Consider the following 24,474-nt stretch of genomic DNA (forward strand, 5'->3'; position numbering starts at 1 on the left):
TGATCTCAGTAACATATGGAATCTAAAAAGTCTTAACTCTCAGGAATAGACAATAGAATGGTGGTTACCAGGTGCAAAAGGGAGTTGGGTTGGGGAGATGTTAACCAAAGGATACAAAGTTTCATCCATTTGAAGCAAATGTAAAACAGGGTAAATTCAAGACATCTATTGTATAATATTGTGACTGTAGTTAATAACAATGTACTGTATATTTGGAAATCTCAGAGAGTCAATTTTACCTGGTCTACCACACAAAATGTGAAGAATGTTAGGTAGTACATTTGTTAATTAGTTCAATTTAGCCCTTCCATAATGTATATATGTTTCAAAACAACATATATAAAATTTTGACAAAAAATTAATTTTGAAAATAGAAAAACAAATATTACATCATTTTGAAAACTCTTATGAAAGTTAATCAAAATGTTTTTGAAGGCAAAAAGTTGATTATATTTTAGTATGTAGATGAATCTATGAAAAGCATAGTTGAATACTACCTTGTAAAAGATAGTATTATAGGAACTAGGAAAGGTATTAAAAATGTAAGAAAAATCAGCAACTCATTTGACAGGTGATCAAAATAATACACATATATCACATATGCATATAAGGTATGTATATAAAGTATATATTATAAAATTTCATAATAGATTTTCTGTTCTTCCATTTTGGAATATGCAACTGTAAAACTGTTTTCTTCATTCATTTTTTTTCCTAAATGGCTGGACTTCTTTTAGGTAATATGTAAGGTTAGAGTATTTAGATGGGATTTGTGAGTGCAACTGTGAATGTGTTCCAAGAGAATAGAAAATGGAGAGCCATCTGCTGAAACTCTAAACTGTACCCTCCCCTTTTTCTGATACCGTATCTTTGCTTTCCCTTTTTAAAAAGTTAATGTGACTTTTAAACATTCTAGTTTTACAACATATTTCAGCAGTCTTTTAACCCTCATTCAGTGAATAATCTGTACTTGAGTCTCAATGTTAAATTCCTTGGTTCCAGTTCTTCACTTGTAAGGGCCAGAGGTTTAGTCATTTGAGAGTGTCTATAATATCTTTATTTTATTTATTTATTTTTATGTGGTGCTGAGGATCAAACCCAGTGCCTCAGGCATGTGAGGCAAGTTGCTCTACCACTGAGCTACAACCCCAGATCCCAGTTATCTTTTTTCTAAATTAAAGATGAATACTTTTGGTATTAATATCTTTGCTTTTTTGTTCTTCCTTCCCTGATGCCCAGTATTAACTGTACTTAAAAAAACACTGAATTTAACAAGTCAGTGACTTGCACTAGCATGTACAGAAAGGAAAGATCTTCCTACAAATCATCACACAGCTTTGTTTATTTGCAGCTCTCTTCACATCTAAGTTGTCCAGTTCATTTTTCTCAAGTTTGAGTTTCTTTTCATCAAAGGTCAGATTTAGGTTAATTATCCCAACCTCACAATCTTATATAGAATCTTTTTTCCCATTTCTCAAAACTGTTGAGTTATGACCCTAATTAATTACAGTTGTAGTCTTGCATTGTTTAATGTTCACATTGTAGGAAAAGTTATTTTAACAAGAAAAGATACTATCAGTAAGGAAAGTCACTGTCACCTAACAAGGCCTGGTGTATAATAATTACTCTGAATATTTCTTGAAACTAATAAGGAATGAGTTGATAGCTAAGATCAATTATTTACCACCTTCTAAACTCTTAGACTATAAACTTACTATGTTATGGAATCTCACAACAGCTTTGTATGGGTGCAAGTTCTATGATATCTTCGTTTTACAAATGGGGAAACTGCAGCTTAGCCTGTAAGGTGGTGGTTGAGCCAGAATTCTGATTTGATCTTTCTGATTTTGATCTCTACCCTCTTTTAGTCATTACCCTCCCTCTTTGAATAACAGCATTTCTATAGAATTTCTACTTTTTTTTTGAGGGTCACTCTGAAAAGAAGATAATGTCTTGTGAGTTTTTTTGGTTAATTTTAAATTTATCTTGGCAAGGAAGAGCTCATTTTTTAAATGTATTGTTCAGTGTGATAAGCACATGTGGCTATTATATTTAATTGTACATTAATAAGAATAAAATTTAAAATTCAGTTTCTTGGCTCTTTATTACCCACATTTCAAGTGCTCAATAGCTGCATGTACTCAGTGTGCAGATAGCATAGATAGAGAAATTGCCCCTCATCACAGAAAGTTCTATTAGAGAGTATTGTGAAGATTTTCATCTTTCATTTGCAACTCTTGAAAGTAGTAGTATTTCTAGAAAACAGGTTCCATGTTACCACAGCTTTTAAGCAATAACTCTGTTTTTCTGGGTTTTATCAGTTCCTTTAAAGTTATGTTTTTATAGTTACTTCCTATTATCTAAGAAGTTATGATGAGGATTTGAAGCAAATCTCATATTTGAAGCAAATGTAAGTACTAGGCACTGCTGGAAATAAGACACAACAATAAAGTGGATGGACTTACAGTCACCCCTATCAAGCCTTTTGCCATGCTCGAAGATGGCCGCTGCGCACGGGGGTTGCTGAAGTGCTGAGCGTGGTGCTCAGAGCAGCGGCTTTAATCGAGATTTCGCACAGCGTGTAAGAGCTCCTTTCACCGTTAATCTGTAGCGGACCACTTTGCCAAGCAGCAGGAAGAACAAAGAGATCGAAAAAGAGAGGCTTGGCTCCCGGACGCTTTGCTGCCCAGAGCCGCGGGCGCTTTGCTCCCATCTGCTTCCTCTTTCGCTTCGCTCCAGGCAGAGAAGGTGAATGTGTAATCAGCAGTGGATTGTAAGTACCCTAGGCAAAGAAAGCTCAGTGCGCCCCGCCTTTTTTTTTTTTTTTTTTTGAATATTTTTTATACAGGGAGAGTTTGTGGATTGGGATTGTTGGCTGGGCTGCGGTTTCTGTGCCGAAAATCCACTGCGCGGGAGCCGCCATTTGCTCTCTGCTAGCTGTCTTGATGGCTATGTCTACATTGTCCGGCAGCCGCACCTAGAGGTTGGAGCTGGGCTGTGTGCCGAGCCCTGCCCTCCAAAGGCTGGACCGCAGCCTTGAGCGCCTGGGTCGCCTGTTCGCCACTGCACCCTCGGGCAGAGCCTGCTCTGGGGTCGTTCTGCATCCCCCTGCGAGGGGACCTGTGCTCCAGAGGAGGGGGCCGGAGAGCTGTGACGGCAGCCGCTTGGGCCCCAGGTGCTGGGCACCGGTAGGCGGCGCAGCTATGGTCGCGGACGAGCGCGGCGCCCCTGAGCGTGGCCCCGGGGAAGAGGTGATGGCGGCAGGGTTTAATTTCTAGAAATCTGGACTGGAAGCAGAAGCAGCAGTTTGTATAATCCCAAGAACTTGCTTATGCCAGGAAGCTGTAAGGGCAACATGAATATCATTGAGGAGATCTAACATGGCAGTGGGCGAGGAGAGATCAAGTCTCTGACCTCTTCAACTGCGCGGGCATAGGGAGCTGTAAATTGTATAAATGCTGTTTGCTCAGGATCACTAGGCAATGCTGAGCTGACGTGGATCTGGGGTGTACAGTCTGGGCCCCTCAGAACACACACACCGAGCCCAGATCAGCTGCATTCAAGCTCCGGTTTGCCTGCTTCTCGTGACTCAGCACTAACAATCCCGCTGAAATAACTGGTTGGCCCTTAGGAACTTTCAGAGGTAAAAACCAACCGAGCCTTCATAGGCAGTGGCCACAGGATTGAAACGGGGATTGGGAGAGACAGTCAGGACCCACCCGTTGCATTGGTCACCCGGCAAAGGGAACGAACGGTCACCATTTGCATGTGATACCACCTAGGCAGAGAACTGACGTCACGGACGGAGGAGAGAACTGCATTGAAACCAGTGCAACAGGGCTCCCAGGAGCAGCAGACATGGCGTGTAGCCAGTATTGTGGTGAGCGTCACAGGTGAGCGCGGCCTGGCTTGAGGAAACACAAGAGAAGGCCCTAGGCACTCAGGATTGGAGACCCGCCCAGTCTGTGAGGAAGAGCTGCTACACAGTGATTGGTTCCCACCTAGTGAGAGGAGAAGCTTGACCCAGTGGGCACAGCTCCACCTACTGGAAGAGAAATTAATCGAACTCTATGACTGCATTTATTATTATTATTATTATCATTTTTTTTCTTTTTCTTTTTCTTTTTTTTCTTTCATTTTCAATTTTTTTTGTTGTTGTTCTTTAACTTTTTTTAATGTTTCTAATTTTTTTTATTTTTATTATTATAATTTTTTTAATTTTAATTTTCATTATTTTTATTATCATTATTTTTGTAAAAAAATTTTTTTCTTTCTTTATTTTCTAACTTTTTTGTGTGTGTTTTGTTTTTGTTTCTTTTGTCTTTTCAATTTTCTTATTCCCCCTTCCTTGAATTCTACCTGCCTACTCTCATTCTCTTTAGTGACTTCTTCCCTTCCCTTCTAATATCTTTCCTCCCAAGCATCAAATAAATTTATAAGAGTAAACAGTAACTCAGCAGTCAAACAGAACAAAAAGTAACGTGAGCAGCATAAAAAAGCAAGGAAGAAAAGGGGTACAAACAATGAAGGACAGCCTAAATATTCAGGAGGACCTAGAGTCAGCAGAAAAATGGTCATATAAAGAACTCAAGGAATACCTTAGACAGATGGAATGGAACCTTAAAGAGGATATGAGACAGCAAATCCAAACAGTGAAAGAACACTTTGAAAATGAATTACATAAACAGATAAAAGAAGAAGTTAAGCATCTTTATCAGGAGATAGAGATTATAAAAAAAATCAAACGATAATTCTAGAAATGAAGGAAACGATAAACCAAATTAAAAACTCAATTGAGAGTATCACTAACAGAGTGGAGCAAGTAGAAGCCAGAACGTCAGATAATGAAGACAAAATATATCATCTTGAAAAGAGCCTAGCCAACTCAGAAAGGCTGGTTAAAAATCACGAGAGAAACATCCAAGAGATATGGGATAACATAAAAAAACCAAACCTACGAGTCATCGGGATAGAAGAAGGTACAGAGATTCAAACCAAGGGAATGAGTAGCCTGATGAATGAAATAATTACAGAAAACTTTCCAGAAATAAAAAAGGAAACGGATATACAAATTTTAGATGCATACAGGACACCGAGCACACAAAATCACAGTAGACCAATGCCAAGACACATTGTTATGAAGATATCCAATATACAGAACAAAGAGAAAATATTAAAAGCTACAAGAGAAAGGAGGCAGATTACATTCAGGGGTAAACCAATAAGGTTAACAACGGATTTTTCATCACAGACGCTGAAAGCGAGAAGATCCTGGAACAACGTATTTCAAACACTGAAAGACAATGGATGCCAACCAAGAATTCTGTATCCAGCAAAATTAAGCTTCAGGTACGACAACGAAATAAAAATCTTTCATGATAAACAAAAGCTAAAAGAATTTGCAGCCAGAAAACCAGCATTGCAAAGCATCTTGAGCAAAACACTACACAAGGAAGAAATGAAAAACAATAACCAAAACCATCAGTGGGAAGTGCCTCTATAAAAAAAAGAGGGCGGGGGAAAGCTAACCATGGAGAAACAAACTAAATTAAATAAAAAAAAAAAAGAAGATAAATAATCAAACATGGCTGGAAGTACAAACCATATATCAATAGTAACTCTAAACGTTAATGGCTTAAACTCTCCAATAAAGCGACATAGGCTGGTAACATGGATTAAAAAAACAAATCCAACAATATGCTGCCTCCAGGAGACACATCTGATTGCAAAAGACATACACAGGCTGAAGGTGAAAGGTTGGGAAAAAATATACCACACACACAGTCTTCATAAGCAAGCAGGGGTGGCCATCCTCATATCGAATAAAATCGACTTCAAGACTAAGTTAATCAAAAGGGATAAGGAAGGACATTATATACTGTTAAAAGGAACCATTCACCAACAAGACATAACAATTATCAATATTTATGCACCAAATAATGGTGCTGTGACGTTCATAAAACAAATTCTCCTCAAGTTCAAGAATCAAATAGACCACAACACAATAATTATGGGTGACTTCAGCACACCTCTCTCACCATTTGACAGATCCTCCAAACAAAAGTTGAATAAAGAAACTATAGAACTCAATATCACAATCAACAACCTAGACTTAACTGACATATATAGAATATATCAACCATCATCAAGTGGATATACTTTTTTCTCAGCAGCACATGGATCCTTCTCAAAAATAGACCATATATTATGCCATAGGGCAACCCTCAGTAAATATACAGGGGTGGAGATAATCCCATGCATTTTATCTGATCATAATGGAATGAAACTGGAAATCAATGATAAAAGAAGGAAGGAAAAATCCTACATCACATGGAAAATGAACAATATGTTACTGAATGATCAATGGGTTACAGAAGACATAAAGGAGGAAATCAAAAAATTCTTAGAGATAAATGAAAATACAGACACAACATATCGGAATCTATGGGACACAATGAAAGCAGTTTTAAGAGGGAAATTCATCGCCTGGAGGTCATTCATCAAAAAAAGGAAAAACCAACAAATAAATGAGCTCACACTTCATCTCAAAGCCCTCGAAAAGGAAGAGCAAAACAACAGCAAATGTAGCAGAAGGCAAGAAATAATTAAAATCAGAGCGGAAATCAACGAAATTGAAACAAAAGAAACTATTGAAAAAATTAACAAAACTAAAAGTTGGTTCTTTGAAAAAATAAATAAGATCGACAGACCCTTAGCCATGCTAACGAAGAGAAGAAGAGAGAGAACTCAAATTACTAACATATGGGATGAGAAAGGCAATATCACAACAGACGCTACAGAAATACAGAAGACAATTAGAAATTATTTTGAAAACCTATATTCCAATAAAATAGAAGATAGTGAAGACATCGATAAATTCCTTAAGTCATATGATTTGCCCAGACTGAGTCAGGAGGATACTCACAACTTAAACAGACCAATATCAATAGATGAAATAGAAGAAGCAATCAAAAGACTTCCAACCAAGAAAAGCCCAGGACCGGATGGGTATACAGCGGAGTTTTACAAAACCTTTAAGGAAGAATTAATACCAATACTTTTCAAGCTATTTCAGGAAATAGAAAAAGAGGGAGCTCTGCCAAATTCATTCTATGAGGCCAACATCACCCTGATACCTAAACCAGACAAAGACACCTCAAAGAAAGAAAACTACAGACCAATATCTCTGATGAACCTAGATGCAAAAATCCTCAATAAAATTCTGGCGAATCGGATACAAAGGCACATCAAAAAACTTGTGCACCATGATCAAGTAGGATTCATCCTGGGATGCAAGGATGGTTCAATATACGGAAATCAATAAATGTTATTCACCACATCAATAGACTTAAAAATAAGAACCATATGATCATCTCGATAGACGCAGAAAAAGCATTCGACAAAGTACAGCATCCCTTTAAACACTAGAAAAACTAGGGATAACAGGAACTTACCTCAACATTGTAAAAGCTATCTATGCTAAGCCTCAGGCTAGCATCATTCTGAATGGAGAAAAATTGAAGGCATTCCCTCTAAAATCTGGAACAAGACAGGGATGCTCTCTATCACCACTTCTATTCAATATAGTTCTCGAAACACTGGCCAGAGCAATTAGACAGACGAAAGAAATTAAAGGCATAAAAATAGGAAAGGAAGAACTTAAATTATCACTATTTGCAGATGACATGATTCTATACCTAGAAGACCCAAAAGGGTCTACAAAAAAACTACTAGAACTAATTAATGAATTCAGCAAAGTGGCAGGATATAAAATCAACACGCATAAATCAAAGGCATTTCTGTATATCAGCGACAAAACTTCTGAAACGGAAATGAGGAAAAACACTCCATTCACAATATCCTCAAAAAAAATAAAATACTTGGGAATCAACCTAACAAAAGAGGTGAAGGATTTATACAATGAAAACTACGAAACCCTAAAAAGAGAAGTAGAAGAAGATCTTAGAAGATGGAAAAATATACCCTGTTCATGGATAGGCAGAACTAAAATCATCAAAATGGCGATATTACCAAAAGTTCTCTATAGGTTTAATGCAATGTCAATCAAAATCCCAATGGCATTTCTTGTAGAAATAGATAAAGCAATCATGAAATTCATATGGAAAAATAAAAGACCCAGAATAGCAAAAGCAACTCTAAGCAGGAAGTGTGAATGAGGTGGTATAGCGATACCGGATTTAAAACTATATTACAGAGCAATAGTAACAAAAACAGCATGGTACTGGTACCAAAACAGGCGGGTGGACCAATGGTCCAGAATAGAGGACACAGAGACTAATCCACAAAGCTACAACTATCTTATATTTGATAAAGGAGCTAAAAGCATGCAATGGAGGAAGAATAGCATCTTCAACAAATGGTGTTGGGAAAACTGGAAATCCATATGCAACAAAATGAAACTGAATCCCCTCCTCTCGCCATGTACAAAAGTTAACTCAAACTGGATCAAGGAACTAGATATCAAATCAGAGACTCTACGTCTGATAGAAGAAAAAGTTGGCTCTGATCTACATATTGTGGGGTCGGGCTCCAAATTCCTTAATAGGACACCCATAGCACAAAAGTTAATAACAAGAATCAACAAATGGGACTTACTTAAACTGAAAAGTTTTTTCTCAGCAAGAGAAACAATAAGAGAGGTAAATAGGGAGCCTACATCATGGGAACAAATTTTTACTCCTCACACTTCAGATAGAGCCCTAATATCCAGAGTATACAAAGAACTCAAAAAATTAAACAATAAGAAAACAAATAACCCAATCAACAAATGGGCCAAAGACCTGAACAGACACTTCTCAGAGGAGGACATACAATCAATCAACAAGTACATGAAAAAATGCTCACCATCACTAGCAGTCAGAGAAATGCAAATCAAAACCACCCTAAGATCACTCCAGTAAGATTGGCAGCCATTATGAAGTCAAACAACAACAAGTGCTGGAGAGGATGTGGGGAAAAGGGTACTCTTGTACATTGCTGGTGGTACTGCAAACTGGTGCGGCCAATCTGGAAAGCAGTATGGAGATTCCTGGGAAAGCTGGGAATGGAACCACCATTTGACCCAGCTATTGCCCTTCTCGGACTATTCCCTGAAGACCTTAAAAGAGCGTACTACAGGGATACTGCTACATCGATGTTCATAGCAGCACAATTCACAATCGCTAGGCTGTGGAACCAACCCAGATGCCCTTCAATAGATGAATGGATAAAAAAAATGTGGCATTTATACACAATGGAGTATTACTCTGCACTAAAAAATGACAAAATCATGGAATTTGCAGGGAAATGGATGGCACTAGAGCAGATTATGCTTAGTGAAGCTAGCCAATCCCTAAAAAACAAATACCAAATGTCTTCTTTGATATAATGAGAGCAACTAAGAACAAAGCAGGGAGGAAGAGCAGGAAGAAAAGATTAACATTAAACAGATACATGAGGTGGGAGGGAAAGGGAGAGAAAAGGGAAAGTGCATGGTAATGGAGGGAGATCCTCATTGTTATACAAAATTACATATAAAAGGTTGTGAGGGGAATGGGAAAATAAACAAGGAGAGAAATGAATTACAGTAGATGGGGTAGAGAGAGAAGATGGGAGGTGAGGGGAGGGGAGATAGTAGAGGATAGGAAAGGTAGCAGAATACAACAGTTACTAATAGGGCATTATGTAAAAATGTGGATGTGTAACCGACGTGATTCTGCAGTCTGTATTTGGGGTAAAATTGGGAGTTCAAAACCCACTTGAATCAAATGTATGAAATATGATATGTCAAGAGCTTTGTAATGTTTTGAACAACCAATTAAAAAAAAAAGAAAAAAAAAACAATAAAGTGGATGGTTCTTAGACTGACTAGAATTTATTTATTTATTTATTTGCTTATTTATATATATGACAGCGGAATTCATTACAATTCTTATTACACATATAGAGCACAATTTTTCATATCTCTGGTTGTATACAAAGTATATTCACAATTTGTGTCTTCATACCTGTACTTTGGATAATAACGATCATCACATTCCATCATCATTTATAACTCCATCCCTCTGCCCTATCTAGAGTTCGTCTATTTTTCCCATGCTCCCTCTCTCCCTTATCCCATTATGAATCAGCCTCCTTATATCAAAGAAAACATTCGGCATTTGGTTTTCTGGGATTGGCTAACTTCACTTAGCATTATCTTCTCTAACACCATCCATTTATTATCCATTCATCTATTGAAGGACATTTTGGTTGGTTCCACAGTTTAGCTGTTGTGAATTATGCTGCTATAAACATTTATATGGCTGTGTCCCTGTAGTATGCTGTTTTTAAGTCCTTTGGGTATAAGCCAAGGAGTGGGATAGCTGGGTCAAATGGTGGTTTAATTCCCAATTTTCCAAGAAATCTCCATACTGCTTTCCATATTGGCTGTACCAATTTTCAGACCCACCAGCAGTGTGTGAGTGTACCTTTTTCCCCACATCCTTGTCAACACTTATTGTTGTCTGTCTTCATAATAACTGCCATTCTGACTGGAGTGAGATGAAGTCTTAGAGTGGTTTTGATTTGCATTTCTCTAATTGCTAGTGATGGTGAACATTTTTTGCACATATTCATTGATTGATTGTATATCCTTGTATATGGTCCTTGGCCCATTTATTGATTGGGTTATTTGGGTTTTTTGTTTGTTTGTTTTGTTTTTGTGTTTAGCTTTTTGAGTTCTTTATTTACCCTAGCGATTAGTGCTCTATCTGATGTGTGAGGGGTAAAGATTTGCTCCCAAAATATAGGTGCTCTATTCACCTCACAGATTGTTTCTTTTGTTGAGAAGAAGCTTTTTAGTTTGAGTCCATCCCATTTATTTATTCTTGATTTTAATTCTTGTGCCACAGAAGTCTTATTAAGGAAGTTGGGGCCTAATCCGACATGATGGAGATTTGGGCCTACTTTTTCTTCTATTGGACGCAGGGTCTCTGTTTTAATTCCTAAGTCCTTGATCTACTTTGAGTTGAGTTCTCTGCATGGTGAGAGGTAGGGGTTTAATTTCACTTTGTTGCATATTCCAGTTTTCCCAGCACCACTTGTTGAAGAGGCTATCTTTTCTCCAATGTATGACACCTTTGTCTAATATAAGATAACTATAATTATGTGGGTTAGTCTCTGTGTCCTCTATTCACCTGATTATTATACAAGTTTTTTAATCCAGTTCATAATTTGCCTGGACCTCTATCTTCTTATGGTCATTACTAAAGTTGGAAAGTATAGCCTCTAGACAAGAACTTTATCTCATTAGGCTCACATTCATTGTACATCTACCACCTGGCCATTTTTATCCATTGAACTATATATGGAAATATGAAGTTGAGTGGGAGGACTTAGGGAAAAGTTTAAATCCTTACTTAACCTAAGTTCTTTAGCTTTTTAAAAATTGCTTTATTTTCTAATGGAAAAAAATTTTAATGAAGAACAAGGATTATATAGTCTGAGAAAGAAGGCCTAAGGCTGAACTTATTACTTGTTTCCTAAAAGATATCATAAGGGGTACTTCCCATCTTCTCATTTTTAAATTAAAAAAAATGCTTATCAAATGTCTGTTTTGCCCCTGGTCCCAGACTCTGTCTCCTCAAGGGTAAGAATGTATAACTTGCCATATATCTTAACTTCAGTGCCAGCTTAAAGCCAGAATACAATGAAAATTTCATCCAGTACTTAAAGAATTAATAAGCAAATGAAAATTCATCATGTAAAAATAATAATTTTCTGTTACAGATATATTAGAAAGTTGTATATTTGAGCATGTATCTATTACTAGTATACATGATCCTCCTTTTTGTCACCTCAGGAAGGAGTACCACCCATCAAATGGATTATGATTAACATCTGCTTTGGATTTTTGCTGGCAAAGTTTTACATTATCTGGAAAATATCTTATACACACAGGGTACCAAATATTTGTTTAACTAATAATAGAAGAAATGGGTCATAGATACATATAATTTTAAAATGATGTTCCATTAGTAGTTTATGTTTGGCTTTAGAATACGTAATATGAATTTATCAACAAAATTGACTTTCTTTTTTTTTCCTTATAACAAACAATTGGCATTCTTTCGAGAGTCATTAGTTAAATGGTTTTTTCCTTAGGACTCAAGGAGAGCCTTACTAGTGTCTTTCTGGACAATATGTGCATGTGTATTTATCTAAATACATTCAGATATTTGTGTCATATATTTTACATTATATTGTTGTGTGTGTGATAATAACATTTCAGAAATACAGTATGTCTTACAAACATGACATACTATGTTTTGACTCATCCTATCTTTCTAGAGTATAAGTTCCTGAAGTATGAACTTCATCTTTGTATACCTATGCATATCTTTGCATAACTCTTGTCTTTGCATTTAGAAATGTGCTTGGCATGGAATAGGTACTTAGTAAATACTGTAATTAAAAAGAATGTTTTTCAATAAGAAGGTTTTTGGCCTAATTTTTTCTGTAAGTTACTTAGTATTCTAGTTTAAATAGTTTTATTAGTTTTTAGTAAAACTAGATCTTATTTTTTCTTTTTTTCAGAAAGAATCCCCAGCACAAGATAGAATATAGACATAGTACTCTTACAGGTAAGGAATTTTACTTCAGGGAACTCAAAATGAAATCATTGGGTGATTCTCCTCTTAAATCTAGATGCAGTTTTTAGGTATTATAAAAATTTATCTTTGCTTTTGTGAATGTGTTGAATTGCTGATTTTAATATATATATTAAAAGTTGTGAACCTTTTAAACAGCAAATGTTTTCCCCAATCATTGTCTAACAACATATAATTTTCCTTGTATCTGTTAGGATTCTTTTGTTTACTAAGTACCTGAAAACAAAATTTCAAGCTGACCTAAGAGATAATTAAAACTCATTGACTCCTATAAATAAAAAGTGCTAAGGTAAAACTGGATTTAGACAAGATTTTTTTGCTTTGGCTCATTATAATGTCTATAATGTCCCAAGGACCTAGTTTCCTTCCCTCATCTGTCTAGAAGAGTATTATCATCCTAAAGCATTCTGTCCCACCTCAAGGTCTGTAATACACTCTATTCAGCTGGTCCAGTAAGCACCTGTGTTAACATTTGAGGAGAATGAGAATGATTAATCCTAACTCTCATAGGGGGAAAAGTGAAATGCACTCTTTTTACTGGATTCAGTCATATTCTTACCCTTGAACCAAGCACTATGGCCTCTGCTTAGTTTAAACCAGGGTAGAGCCACCTTCTTCAGAACCCAGGGATCCCCAAGAGAAATTGAAGCTTTGGGGAGGAACGAAGGAGAGGGGACAGACATCAAATATCCATCTGTTCAGTTTACATTTTTTACCTTCTGTTTGTCCTGTTTCTGAACTCTACTATTTTTCCCTTTAAAAAATTCTGCTTTCTTTATATTATTTATAGACTAGTTCATCAAACAATATTTCTGCCCACAAAGGAAAAAATAAAGTATATATTATGGATGCTATGCTTGCCTTCAATTGTACAAGCATATACAAAACTAACTTGTAGCAAAGTGAGGAAAGTAATTTCACAGTAAAAGAATTCCATTTAGTATTTCTAATTGTAACACTTCAGTACTTCAGATATAATTATACTCCCTTTATCTCAGCTAACAGAAACTAGGGGTTATATGTTATGCTTTCTTTATTAAGCTGTATATAATGATGTGCTTATGGTAAACAAAGTAGCTCTTTTCAAGTAATAATGTAATAACATTTTGTTAGAGGTATATTAACAAGTCATGGCATTGTCTCCTGACATTTATATATGTTTATAGAAATAGGATGTGTTTACTTAAGTTATCATATGCATCATATAGCATAGTTTAAAGTATCCAAATTTGTTATGCTTTTTACTATTTTGGTTACTTGTAGTAAACTTTTGCTGAAAAATTTAATGGAAAATATAGAAATAAATAATTCATAAGTTTTAAATAACATTATATTATTATAATTACATTTTATTACTTATTATTTATTTTTAGTTATATATGGATGTATAGATATATATGTATATATGTATATATATGTATATATGTATACATATGTATATATGTATACATACTATATGTCTATATATAGTATGTGTGTTTAGCCTGCAGCCAGCACAGGCTTCATAAATGAAGGTTCACCTACGTGAGAAATCTGAAGGGAGTTTTGAATTAAAGAGGCAGGCTCTATTACCTTTAAACCAGCTCCAGGATGGCTTCTCCTACCTCCAGCCTCCAGCTACCTATTAGAGTAGCGAGGTTTACTGAAGAGGCTAGTGAGAGAGAGAGAGATTACACCAGGGAGTGGACTTTTATTGGGGGACAAAAAATTCTGGGGAAAATCCCATCCAATGAAGGTTAAGGGGGGCAGTGTCCCAAAGTCGATTGGGTCTTCAGGGTAGTGGCCAGACACGCCTCCACACGGACAAGCCCTCGGACCTGAGAAAAGCTCTGGACACAGGGATACGCTTCTTGCCCAGCCAGGGAGGTAACTCAAATTATGTGCAAGGATGGCCTCCCACATGTGTGTATATATAGTATATACACATACATCTATATATCCATACATATAGGTATATATCATAATACTGTTTGGGGCATCTAGTGGGGAGCTTGGAATATATCCCTCATAGTTAAGGGAGGACTACTTAATGTACTTTCAGGAGTCGCTATGCACCAATACATTCAGAACATCTCTTCCCCTTTTAAACTTATAAATTGAGAATCTGGAATATTTCAAGTATTAAATTAAATTTTGAGGTGATTTTTTTTCATCTCCCAAATCCATAGTTTTAACTTTACCCAAGATCTGAATCTCATATATATGTTAATTCATTTACTCTTATACTATCTTATTATTTATTATCTTTTTTCTATTTTTGCAAGGTCTCAGAGACATGAGAACTAGTTTATAACTATGAGAAGTAGCTCTGGCTCTCAGTGTTTGTTGTGAGGTGCTCTGAAATCTTGAAGGAAATGAAAGGAACACTCTATGATGGGGCTTATCAAGGTAGACTTGAAGTTGATTTTCAAAATGGTAGGATTTCAGTTATCTTTGTTTCTTGACTTTGTGGTGAGTGGGTGTAGTACAACCCAGAGAAAGTGAATAACAGTCAAGGACAATAAAAAGAAATGTGTTCAGAAGCAGCAGGTAGTTTTAATTGATGAAGACTCCCAGTAATCACTATGGCTGATACAAAAGGGTATATCATGACCAGATTATAGAGGATCTTTAAAGCCAAAGATGTGGGCACTTTGGCAAATAATGGTGAGCCAGTATTTTGTGAAAATCAAGCTGGTAATGAACAGCAGTCTGAATTATATCCAGGGAAATCTTCTGGAGATTAGTGAAGTCTTCAAGTAAGGGACCAGAAAGAGCGTGGCCACCATGAGAGTGGAAAGATGGAATTGGGTATGAGAGAGGTATTGAAGGAAGAATCAATAGGATTTGCCAACCGATGAGCCATGGTATTGGTCTGGGATGAGGTAAAGGAAATAGAGATGACTCTAGATTATAGTTATATAATTATAATACTATCAGGAGACTGGAGATGACATTTACACATAATAGAGATTAGGAAGAAAAACTGGGTAGGTTTTTGTTTTGTTTTCAAATTACACATGTTGAGTTTGAGGTGGGGGCATCATAACTATATAACAAGATAATAAGACTTACATGGTACCCACATAAGATTATCATATTAAACTTTTACTATTTAATCTCTGATTTGTAACACTCCTAAAACACTTCAATCTATAAAGTTTTTCTATTCCAGTAACAGTTTATTTAGTTCATTGTTTTTTATAAGTTTGTTGTCATCTGTTGTTTCTTGTATATCTAACTGGCTTAATATTTTACCAACTTTCAACACATTTTCAGAGTGCTTTTGGCATAAGACACTGAATGCAAGAGTAAACAGTGCCAGGAAACTTTTATTTAATACATTCCCAGCTACCTTACCTGTTGACAGTATTTAAAATAAATTATCATCAGTGTCTTATATCACCTGATCTTTGCAGTCATTTTCCTGGCCTCTGTTATTTTGGAGGATACATTATTCTAAGCAGTTGTTACCATTCATGGATGAAAATGTAGAATATTCTAGGATAACTACTTTAATATTTCTGTAGTTCTGCAATGATATACACATGTGTTTATATATACATTCTTTTTCTTCCTGAGAAGTTGAAACCTGAAGATCTATAAAAGAAAAATATTAAGGAAAGTTAGTGGAATTTAAAGAGATTTTATAAACTGACTCTTAGTTTGGGGAAAGCTTAAAAAATATGGAATATCAGAAGGTCTGATGCAATGGTATTTAAAGAAGAAATAAACTTTATGTATAATAAAGTATATCAGAAGTATAGAAAATGATTTCCCAAAATAAGAATACCTACTAGTAGCTAGATTGATGCATTAAAAAAAGTCTTGGTCTGGGCCTGTAGTTCAGTGCTAGAGCATTTGCCTAGAATGTACAAGGTGCTGTGTTCAATTCCCCCCCTCCAAAAAATGTTTTAATAATAAACAGAAACATTATTAAAAATATTATTATAGTACATAGTGAATTTTCATCTTTAGGGATATTGGATCAAATTATTTCTGTACCTAAAGAAAATCGGTCCTAAGATTTATAGGAAAGAAAAGGAAAATAAAGCTTTAAGAATCAAGTTGTTAAAAAAAAAAAAAAGGATCAAGTTGTTAATCTGCTATGAAGCAGTTGCCATCTTTTATTCTAATACTAGAAAGTTATTTGGAAAAATCAGCAAAGTAAAAATGTTCACTCCAGCATTTCTTCCATCATGGAGCTAACATGGCCTGCTCTTTGCTAACACTACAGACTTAGTTCTTGAAATGAGAATTGACAGTGAAATTTAAATAGTAAAGGAAATATTGAAAATAAAATTCAAATTGTTATATTACAAATTCCTGTGCAGAAGTAGAAAAATCAGAAATTATCATATACTAATATGAAAACATAGTTAATATCATGCTGTTTATTACTTTTTAAAGACTTTTTTCTTTAAAAGAACTTTTTCTATATTTGTTTGTTTGTCATCAGGTAGTCAAGTTTTAAAAAACCAACACAAACTTATTTCTTTTGTTTTGCATTCAAATAGCCAAGCTGCCAGTCCATCTTCACATTTTATATTCACTGATTTGTGAATATAAAGAGAAGATTATAGAGAAAGTGAATTTTCCTACTTTGGCCTTAAAATTACAATTTTGGAATCAGAAATGGTCTTTGAGATCATTTAATAATTTTCTTCATAGATTTAAAAGGTAAATTCCATTAGGTTAAGTGACTTGTTCATTGTCATTGCCTTTAAAAAAATATTTTTTAGTTATAGATGGACACAATACCATTATTTTATTTATTTATTTATTTTTATGGTGCTGAGGATTGAACCCAGTGCCTTACACATGCTAGGCAAGTGCTCCACCACTGAGCCACAACCCCAGCCCTGTCATTGCCTTTTATATAACACTGATATTTGGATGTCTATCTTCAAGTCTAGTCCTCTTTCTTTCAAGCCATGCTATTTTTTTCAAAGTGATCTTTCACTGCCTGTATTTGCTCTCTAATGTCTTCTTTGAGATCCTAAAACATTTTAATCATGTATATCCTGAAATTTTTCACTGTCATTTTTTCTGCTGTAGCTGTCAATTCTTCTAATGTGTTGTCTTGAATTGTTTGTGGTACTTTCTTCCCTTGGTCTTTTCATGTTGCTCGCATTTCTTTCTTTCCAGCTCTGTGGAACTGGTGTGTTATTGTTTTTACCCTATAAATTTGTAGTGCTCTTGTATGGTTCCAAGATCCCTCCTTTGTGGAGAAAGACAATGTTAACAGATCCCAATATCAACAATACATCACCTATGAACAAATTATTGTTATTAAGACATTTATAGTTAGTCTCAATGTCCAGAAATGTTGGATTCAATTATTATTTAAAATATAATCAGTAGTTTCATAAAAGGTGTACAGTTTCTGATGGCAGACAGTGAACTAGGGGTCGGGTGTAGGACAATATGCTAAGGGGGAAAGATGTGAGGGTATAGGATTAATATAACTTAGGAAATTTGGAGGAGAACTCTAATGAAGAGGGTTAGTAGCAGGAGAATAGACAGGAGGTAATTTAGGGTAGACAAGTACGTGGGAGGACCGTAGAGTACATAAAAACAAACACAAATATGTATTTAGAAAATTACAGGATGTAAAAATAGTAAAATTTGGAGGTTAAGAAGAAAAAAAAAGGAAAGAAAGAAAAAAAGAGAGAAAAGGGGGGGGGGGCTTATGCAATTCCTCTATATTATATTATTCTGGTGACTCAGTTCTCAGAGTTCTAATTCATGTAAAGTTCTTGGATTCACATAAGTTGTGGTTGTGAGGACCAGGGGATAGAAGGGTAGAGGAGAAAGAAGAGGGATAAGAAGGGGGAAAAAAAATACTCTTAGAATTCTGTTTCTTTCCTGCTTCTCTTCCAGTAGGTGGAGTTGTCTATTTTAAGCTTGAGTCTCTGCCCTCAGGGTGGTGTAGGTAACCTGGATGAGAAGACTTGATCCCCGGTGTTGTCTCCCTCTCCTGTCTGGAGCTTCCCTAATCTTGGTCTCACTGTTTTGCTTTAGGTTTTAGACCCCTCCCCTCTCTTGCTTATCAGGTCCCAAATGCCGACCTCTCACCCTCCATTTCGCTCCAGGGGGGCGGCACTCCTGTTCAACTGAGAGCGGGTTTTGTATTGGGTAGTCACTGTTCCTGAGTTATCGCAGCTGGGGGGAGTTGGAAACACAGATACCTGTTCAGTCAAAAGCTCTGTGCTGATAGCCACACCCACCAAAATGGTGAGAAAGGTTTTCCAAGATGGAGTCCATTTGCTTCCAGTGCCAGGGTGTCTGGTGAGGTTGGGGGAGCTGGGATGTCCTTGTGCTGTGGCTAGAATGCAGTCGGGTGACCTGCGTGGGAGCAGAACACAGTCTGGAATTCTGCAGAAGTGCTGATTTGGTGATTCTGCTACACCGCCTCAGAGGGGTGTGTGTATGTGTATGTGTGTGTGTGTGCGTGCGCATAAACTGCGGGAACACAGAGGCTCTGATTTCTGCACAGGTGGTCGCAGGACTGGTGGTCGTGTCACATGCTCCGAGATGTTGTATTCTGTCTAGGTGAGTGAGACCTTGTGGGGAAGCTGCCTGACTGCTTTCTTGGATTCATGCACAGAGCAGCCAGAAACAGTACCTCCTCTATTGCAACATCTTGGATTCCCTCCTCCATAGTATTTTTTATTAGTATATTATAGCTATTAGTGTATTATAACATTGGGGTTCATTTGACATAATTAATACAAGTATGGAATATAATTTGCTCCAGTTCAGTCTCTCATACTTACTTTTTTCCTCCCTTCCTCCCTTCCCCCATTCTCTTTTCTCCACTCTCCTGGTATTTCTTCTGTTTATTCATAGTTCTTTTGTAAATTAGCACCGTGTGTGTGTGTGTGTGTGTGTGTGTGTATGAATGAAGGTGAAATTCACTATGTTATATTCATATATGTGCATAGGATAGTTTGATCAGTTTCATTCCACGGTTCCTCCGTTTTCCTGTCTCTCCTCTCCACCCCCAATCCCTTTACTTTACTTCACTGATCTTTCTTCTATTCTATAGGATTTTGTATCCCCCTTATTGCCCCTACTTCAGTCTAACTTCTGCATATGAGAGAAAACATTTGACCCTTGACTTTCTGAGTCTGGCTTATTTCACTTAACATGATGTTCTCCAGATCCATTCATTCATTAGCAAATGCCACAATTCATTCTTCTTTATGACCGAGGAAAACTTCATTGTGTATATGTGTGTGTGTGTGTGTGTGTGTGTGTGTGTGTGTATCTCATTTTCTCAATCTGTTTGTCTGTCTGTGGGCTTCTGGGTTGGTTCCATAACTTGGCTGTTGAGAATTGTGCTACTATAAATACTTCTATAAATACTGATGTGGCTATACTCCTATAGTATGCAGATATCAGTTCTTTTGGATAAATAATAAGAAGTGGGATAGCAGGATCATATGGTAGTTTCCATTCCTAGTTTTTACATTTTTTTTAAGAACTCTCTCCATACTCCTTTCCAGAGTGATTATACTAATTTGCATTCCAAGTAATATATGAGTGTACCTTCTCTCCCACATCCTCACCAGCATTTATTATATTTGTATTCATGATTATTGCTATTTTGACTGAAGTAAGATGAAATCTCAATATAGTTTTGATTTGCATTTTCCTGATTGCTAGAGATATTGAATATTTTTTTTCATATACTTGTTGGCCATTTGTATTTCTTCTTTTGAGAAGTGTCTCTTCAGTTCTTTCGCCCATTTATTGATTAGGTTATTTGTCAAGCCATGGTATTTTTTAGAAAATATTTTTTTAGTTATCAGTGGACCTTTGTTTTATTTATTTATATGTGGTGTTGAGAATCCTCACACATGCTAGGCAAGTGCTCAACCACTGCACCCCAAATCCAGCCCACAAACCATCATATTTTTAAGACATTTTTGTTGGGTAAGAGGATGGGCAATCAAATAAGAATAACAATAAAGAAACCTATAAGCCTACTAGATAAAAAGCAAGAAAAATAAATAAAAGAAACACATTTCTTCCAGGCTTATCTTGCTTTGGAAGAAACAAGCTCACTTCTGATTTTTCTGATATACTCAACAATTATATTTCAAATAAACAAAGTGTATTACAAGAAAATGCTGTAGGCTGTTAATTTTTTCAAAAGTACATTATGCTGTTTAATTTTGTGTACATCTACTGGAAATAATGACTATAAAAACAAAACTACAAAAAGTTATATTGTTATTGATTTTAAAAAATTAAACAGATACTGCTAGGTCTCCTGTTTTTATTTTTGTGCTTACATAAGTTTTTCATGAACAACAATGTAATACTGTGTAATACTGTATTACATCTCTATGTAATACTGGTGTGGTAGTTCAGGATTCTTCTGTGATGTGACTCCTCAAGACTCAGCTGTCTTGTTCTCTAACTAAGAAGCTTTCTTTGATCTATAGCAAGTTTTATGGAAACTTTACTAGTTACATCACTTTAAATTCAGATGCCTACATTCCATGCTCTATGTTTCAGCTTGTGCAGTTAGAGAATGTATTCACAGAGGTTGTGGGGTTTTTTTCCCCCTGCTTTCAGTGTTTTCTATACTCCTTTTGCATAAAAACATTCATTTTCATGTTAAAGGCAGATATTTTACTCGTGGTTAGGTGCTAGTCATATTATTTCTGAGCTGCTTCCTGAAATGGTTCCTGTTATTCAGGAAATCATATAATTATTTAGATCAACAAGTTCATTGAATCAGTGTATTTCCTAAGGACAGAAACTGACATTTCTCTGAAAATATCTTCAAAGATTACCAAAACAAAGAAACAAATATAATAAACCTTCCCATCTGAATGGCATTTGCATTGTATAATATCTTAAATTTTTGATTGAGTCTACTACTAAAATCCATTGATTATCTTCACATAGGAAATCACATGTCATCATTTAAAACCATGCTAAGTATTATCTGTATGATACCACTAATAAAGGGCATATTGCTGAATTCCAGAACAGCCTTTGCCCTTATGTTATGACTTTGCCTTTTCTGGTGCTTCATTTGAAGCACCAAGTACCTGTTCTTCTTCTAAAATACAGTAAATGAAATTTGACTATCAGCCACAGTGAGTTCCATGAGTAATGGTTTTGTTAATATTCTGGAGTTCCTCTTAAAGTAACATGAATGTGTAGACATTAAAAAAAAAAACAAGTGTAAATGATAGATAAAAATAAATTTTGAGTAAATAAATGAAATTTTTCTGATTAATAAGCCTCACTGCTTCAACAAATGAGTCTGCTTAATAAATTGCTGAAGATTTTCAATGTTCATTGAGGCTTAAAATCAACTCATTTAGCCAGTCTCTTCCATAATTCATTACATTGACAGGCAGGCTAGTGAATAAAAGTAAGAAGAATTCTGTAGAACTAATAATGTTGTAGTTCATTTATCCATTCACATTTTCAATAAATACATGGTAAGTAGCATTATAGAATCTGAGGATTCAACAGAAACAAAAGCCTGCCCCTGTAGGATTTTACAAAGTGGACAGTGTACATATAAACAATTGCATGATGTTTCATGGTGATAACTGCTAAGAAGAAAAAATAAATCTGTGTAAAGAGAATGAATAGCAAAGAAACATGGTGATACTATTTCAGACAGGATGATAAAAGAAGTACACTCTGATATTTTGACATTAAGCAAAGTCCTGAAAGAGGGAGCAAGGCAGGTAATTATGTGAAGTTTGCCAGGAAATGGGAATAGCAAGTTTCAAAGCCCTAGTAATGATCATGTTTGGACTCTTCTAGGAGCAGCAAAGAATAGATGAAAATGTAACAGAGAGTATACTATGAAGAATGGCATGAAATGAGATTAGAAAAGCCAGTAGTGAGCTAGCCAGTTATGTAGCGTCTTAGAAACCAAAATCTACAAGTGGGAACTTCATACTTTATTCAGAGTGATATACAAAGCTGTTGGAAAGTTTTCTGGCTTCCCTGTGGAAAATAAACTAGAATAGAAGCCAGAAAGCCAATTAGGAGGATATTGCATTCAGGAAGAAAATAACAGTATTTGAAACAGGGTGTTACTATACAGTGGATATACTTCGAAGGTAGAGCCAACATGCTCTCTTGACATACTGGAGCTGCGTTTTCAGTGATGAGTATATTCAAGATGACTTGAGCTGGAAGGTAGAGGGTTAGAGGAGTCATGTATGCAACACTTGATAAGACAGTGACCAGATTTGGGTGTGATGACTCAAGAATTGGGTTCTGTAACTGTTATGTTCCAAGTGTCTGTTAATTATCCAGTTGAACATTATATATATATATATATATATATATATATATATATATAGAGAGAGAGAGAGAGAGAGAGAGAGAGAGAGAGAGTCAGAAAAATTTGTGGACTTAGGACCTAAGACTGGATGGAGTCATCTAAGTAGTAGGTTAAAGAAGAGGTCCCAACCTGAAACATGGGGCACTCTAGGAAGAGCCAGCAAAAGAGACTGAGAAGGAGTAGCCAGCAAGATAAAAGGATAACTTGAAATTTGTTTTAGGCTTATATTGATTTTTTTTTTTTAAATCCTCTAAGGTAGTTTCAGAACCTGAAGGGAAACAGCTTACTGGGATATCATTAGCACATTACTGTGTGATAAGGTATATTTCCATCCTACTAAAAAAAGTTATATAGATAGGTACTTCTCAGAGAAAACTGGACAAGAACATAGATTAGTGTTCTTTCCTCCTCACTTTATTCCCCAACTTCCAACTACCTTGGAGTCCCAAGTATTTCTTTAGTGTATATTATCACTTTTAAAAATGAAGGAGTGAGATTAGCTAGACATAAAATATTCTCTCAATATATTTACCAGGAAGTATTTATATGTACAAATATAAGATTTTCCTTAAGTAACTGATATGTCATATAGTATAATATATTATGCCAGGAAGTGTTTATATGTATAAATATACCATAAGATTTTCCTTAAGTAACTGATATGTCATATAGTATAATATATTATGCTAGTAAGAACAGAACAAGTTATCATGTAGCCTTTTTAGCTTTGGCTGCAAAGAAATTTGGAGAGAAATTTGATGCTCGATGTATAACAATGTTAAATATTGAGGTTGGCTTTTTGTATACTGATTTTTATGTTCTTTATTTCTTTTATTTGCATTTTATTATTATGTTATTATTGTTATTGATATAAGCTATCCCAGATCTTTTCTGGAATGAGTAGTGATATTAAGAAAAATATAAACTCAATGGGCTATCAGAGTTGAAAGATAGATTTAAAGCATCATGACATTATTTTAAAAAGTAAGGAATTATCAGGCAAAAAGTAAAGGGAAGTCAAGAATTTAGAGAAGTAAGTAAGCCTGAAGCCACTTTTCCCTTGAAAGCACTAGGTAATCCCAGAAAATTAACTCTCCTTTCAGTAGTCTTTCAGGGTAGAGAAGGAGACAGAAAACAAAAACTCTTCATCCATATATAAGTTGGGGAGTCTGACAGGAGATCTTCTTCTATAGCAATCTGGAATCCAAGATCTCAGAGTGAAGATGAAGACACATTGGAACAATCTGAAGAGAATTCAAATATGGCAGGACTTTTCTGAGTTGTCCAGCAGACTTTAGTATTTTTAACCTATATATTTGCTGTTCATCAGGGATTGTCCTCTACACTGAGGTTTCCAGATGAAATCTTCCTAGTTGTTTCTTGGATGTTCCACATTATCCTAGAGTCTGCCACTACCCTGCTCTCAACCAACTCTGCTGCTCACTATCGAAAGAATATAAAGAGTTGGATAAGGGATAAATGAATCTGGAGACAAAAATTTTCTAGTATTGT

At 35.7% G+C, this 24,474-nt stretch overlaps 1 protein-coding gene across 5 annotated transcripts in view; it reads left to right on the forward strand.

Annotated features, from left to right (window-relative positions):
* Aplf (aprataxin and PNKP like factor) overlaps positions 1–24,474 on the forward strand; it is a 173,927-nt gene that overhangs the window by 144,657 nt on the left and 4,796 nt on the right. For 4 of the 5 annotated variants that reach the window (XM_071601660.1, XM_071601661.1, XM_071601662.1 and 1 more), the window contains exon 9: positions 12,577–12,623. The exons of the other annotated variant lie outside the window; for it this stretch is intronic. In XM_071601660.1, the coding sequence (XP_071457761.1) occupies positions 12,577–12,623 (47 nt within the window). The remainder of the gene's footprint in view (positions 1–12,576; positions 12,624–24,474) is intronic. 5 annotated transcript variants of the gene reach the window in all.

The sequence above is a fragment of the Marmota flaviventris genome, chromosome 14 (assembly GCF_047511675.1).
Source record: "Marmota flaviventris isolate mMarFla1 chromosome 14, mMarFla1.hap1, whole genome shotgun sequence".
In the NCBI taxonomy this organism is placed as follows: domain Eukaryota; kingdom Metazoa; phylum Chordata; class Mammalia; order Rodentia; family Sciuridae; genus Marmota; species Marmota flaviventris.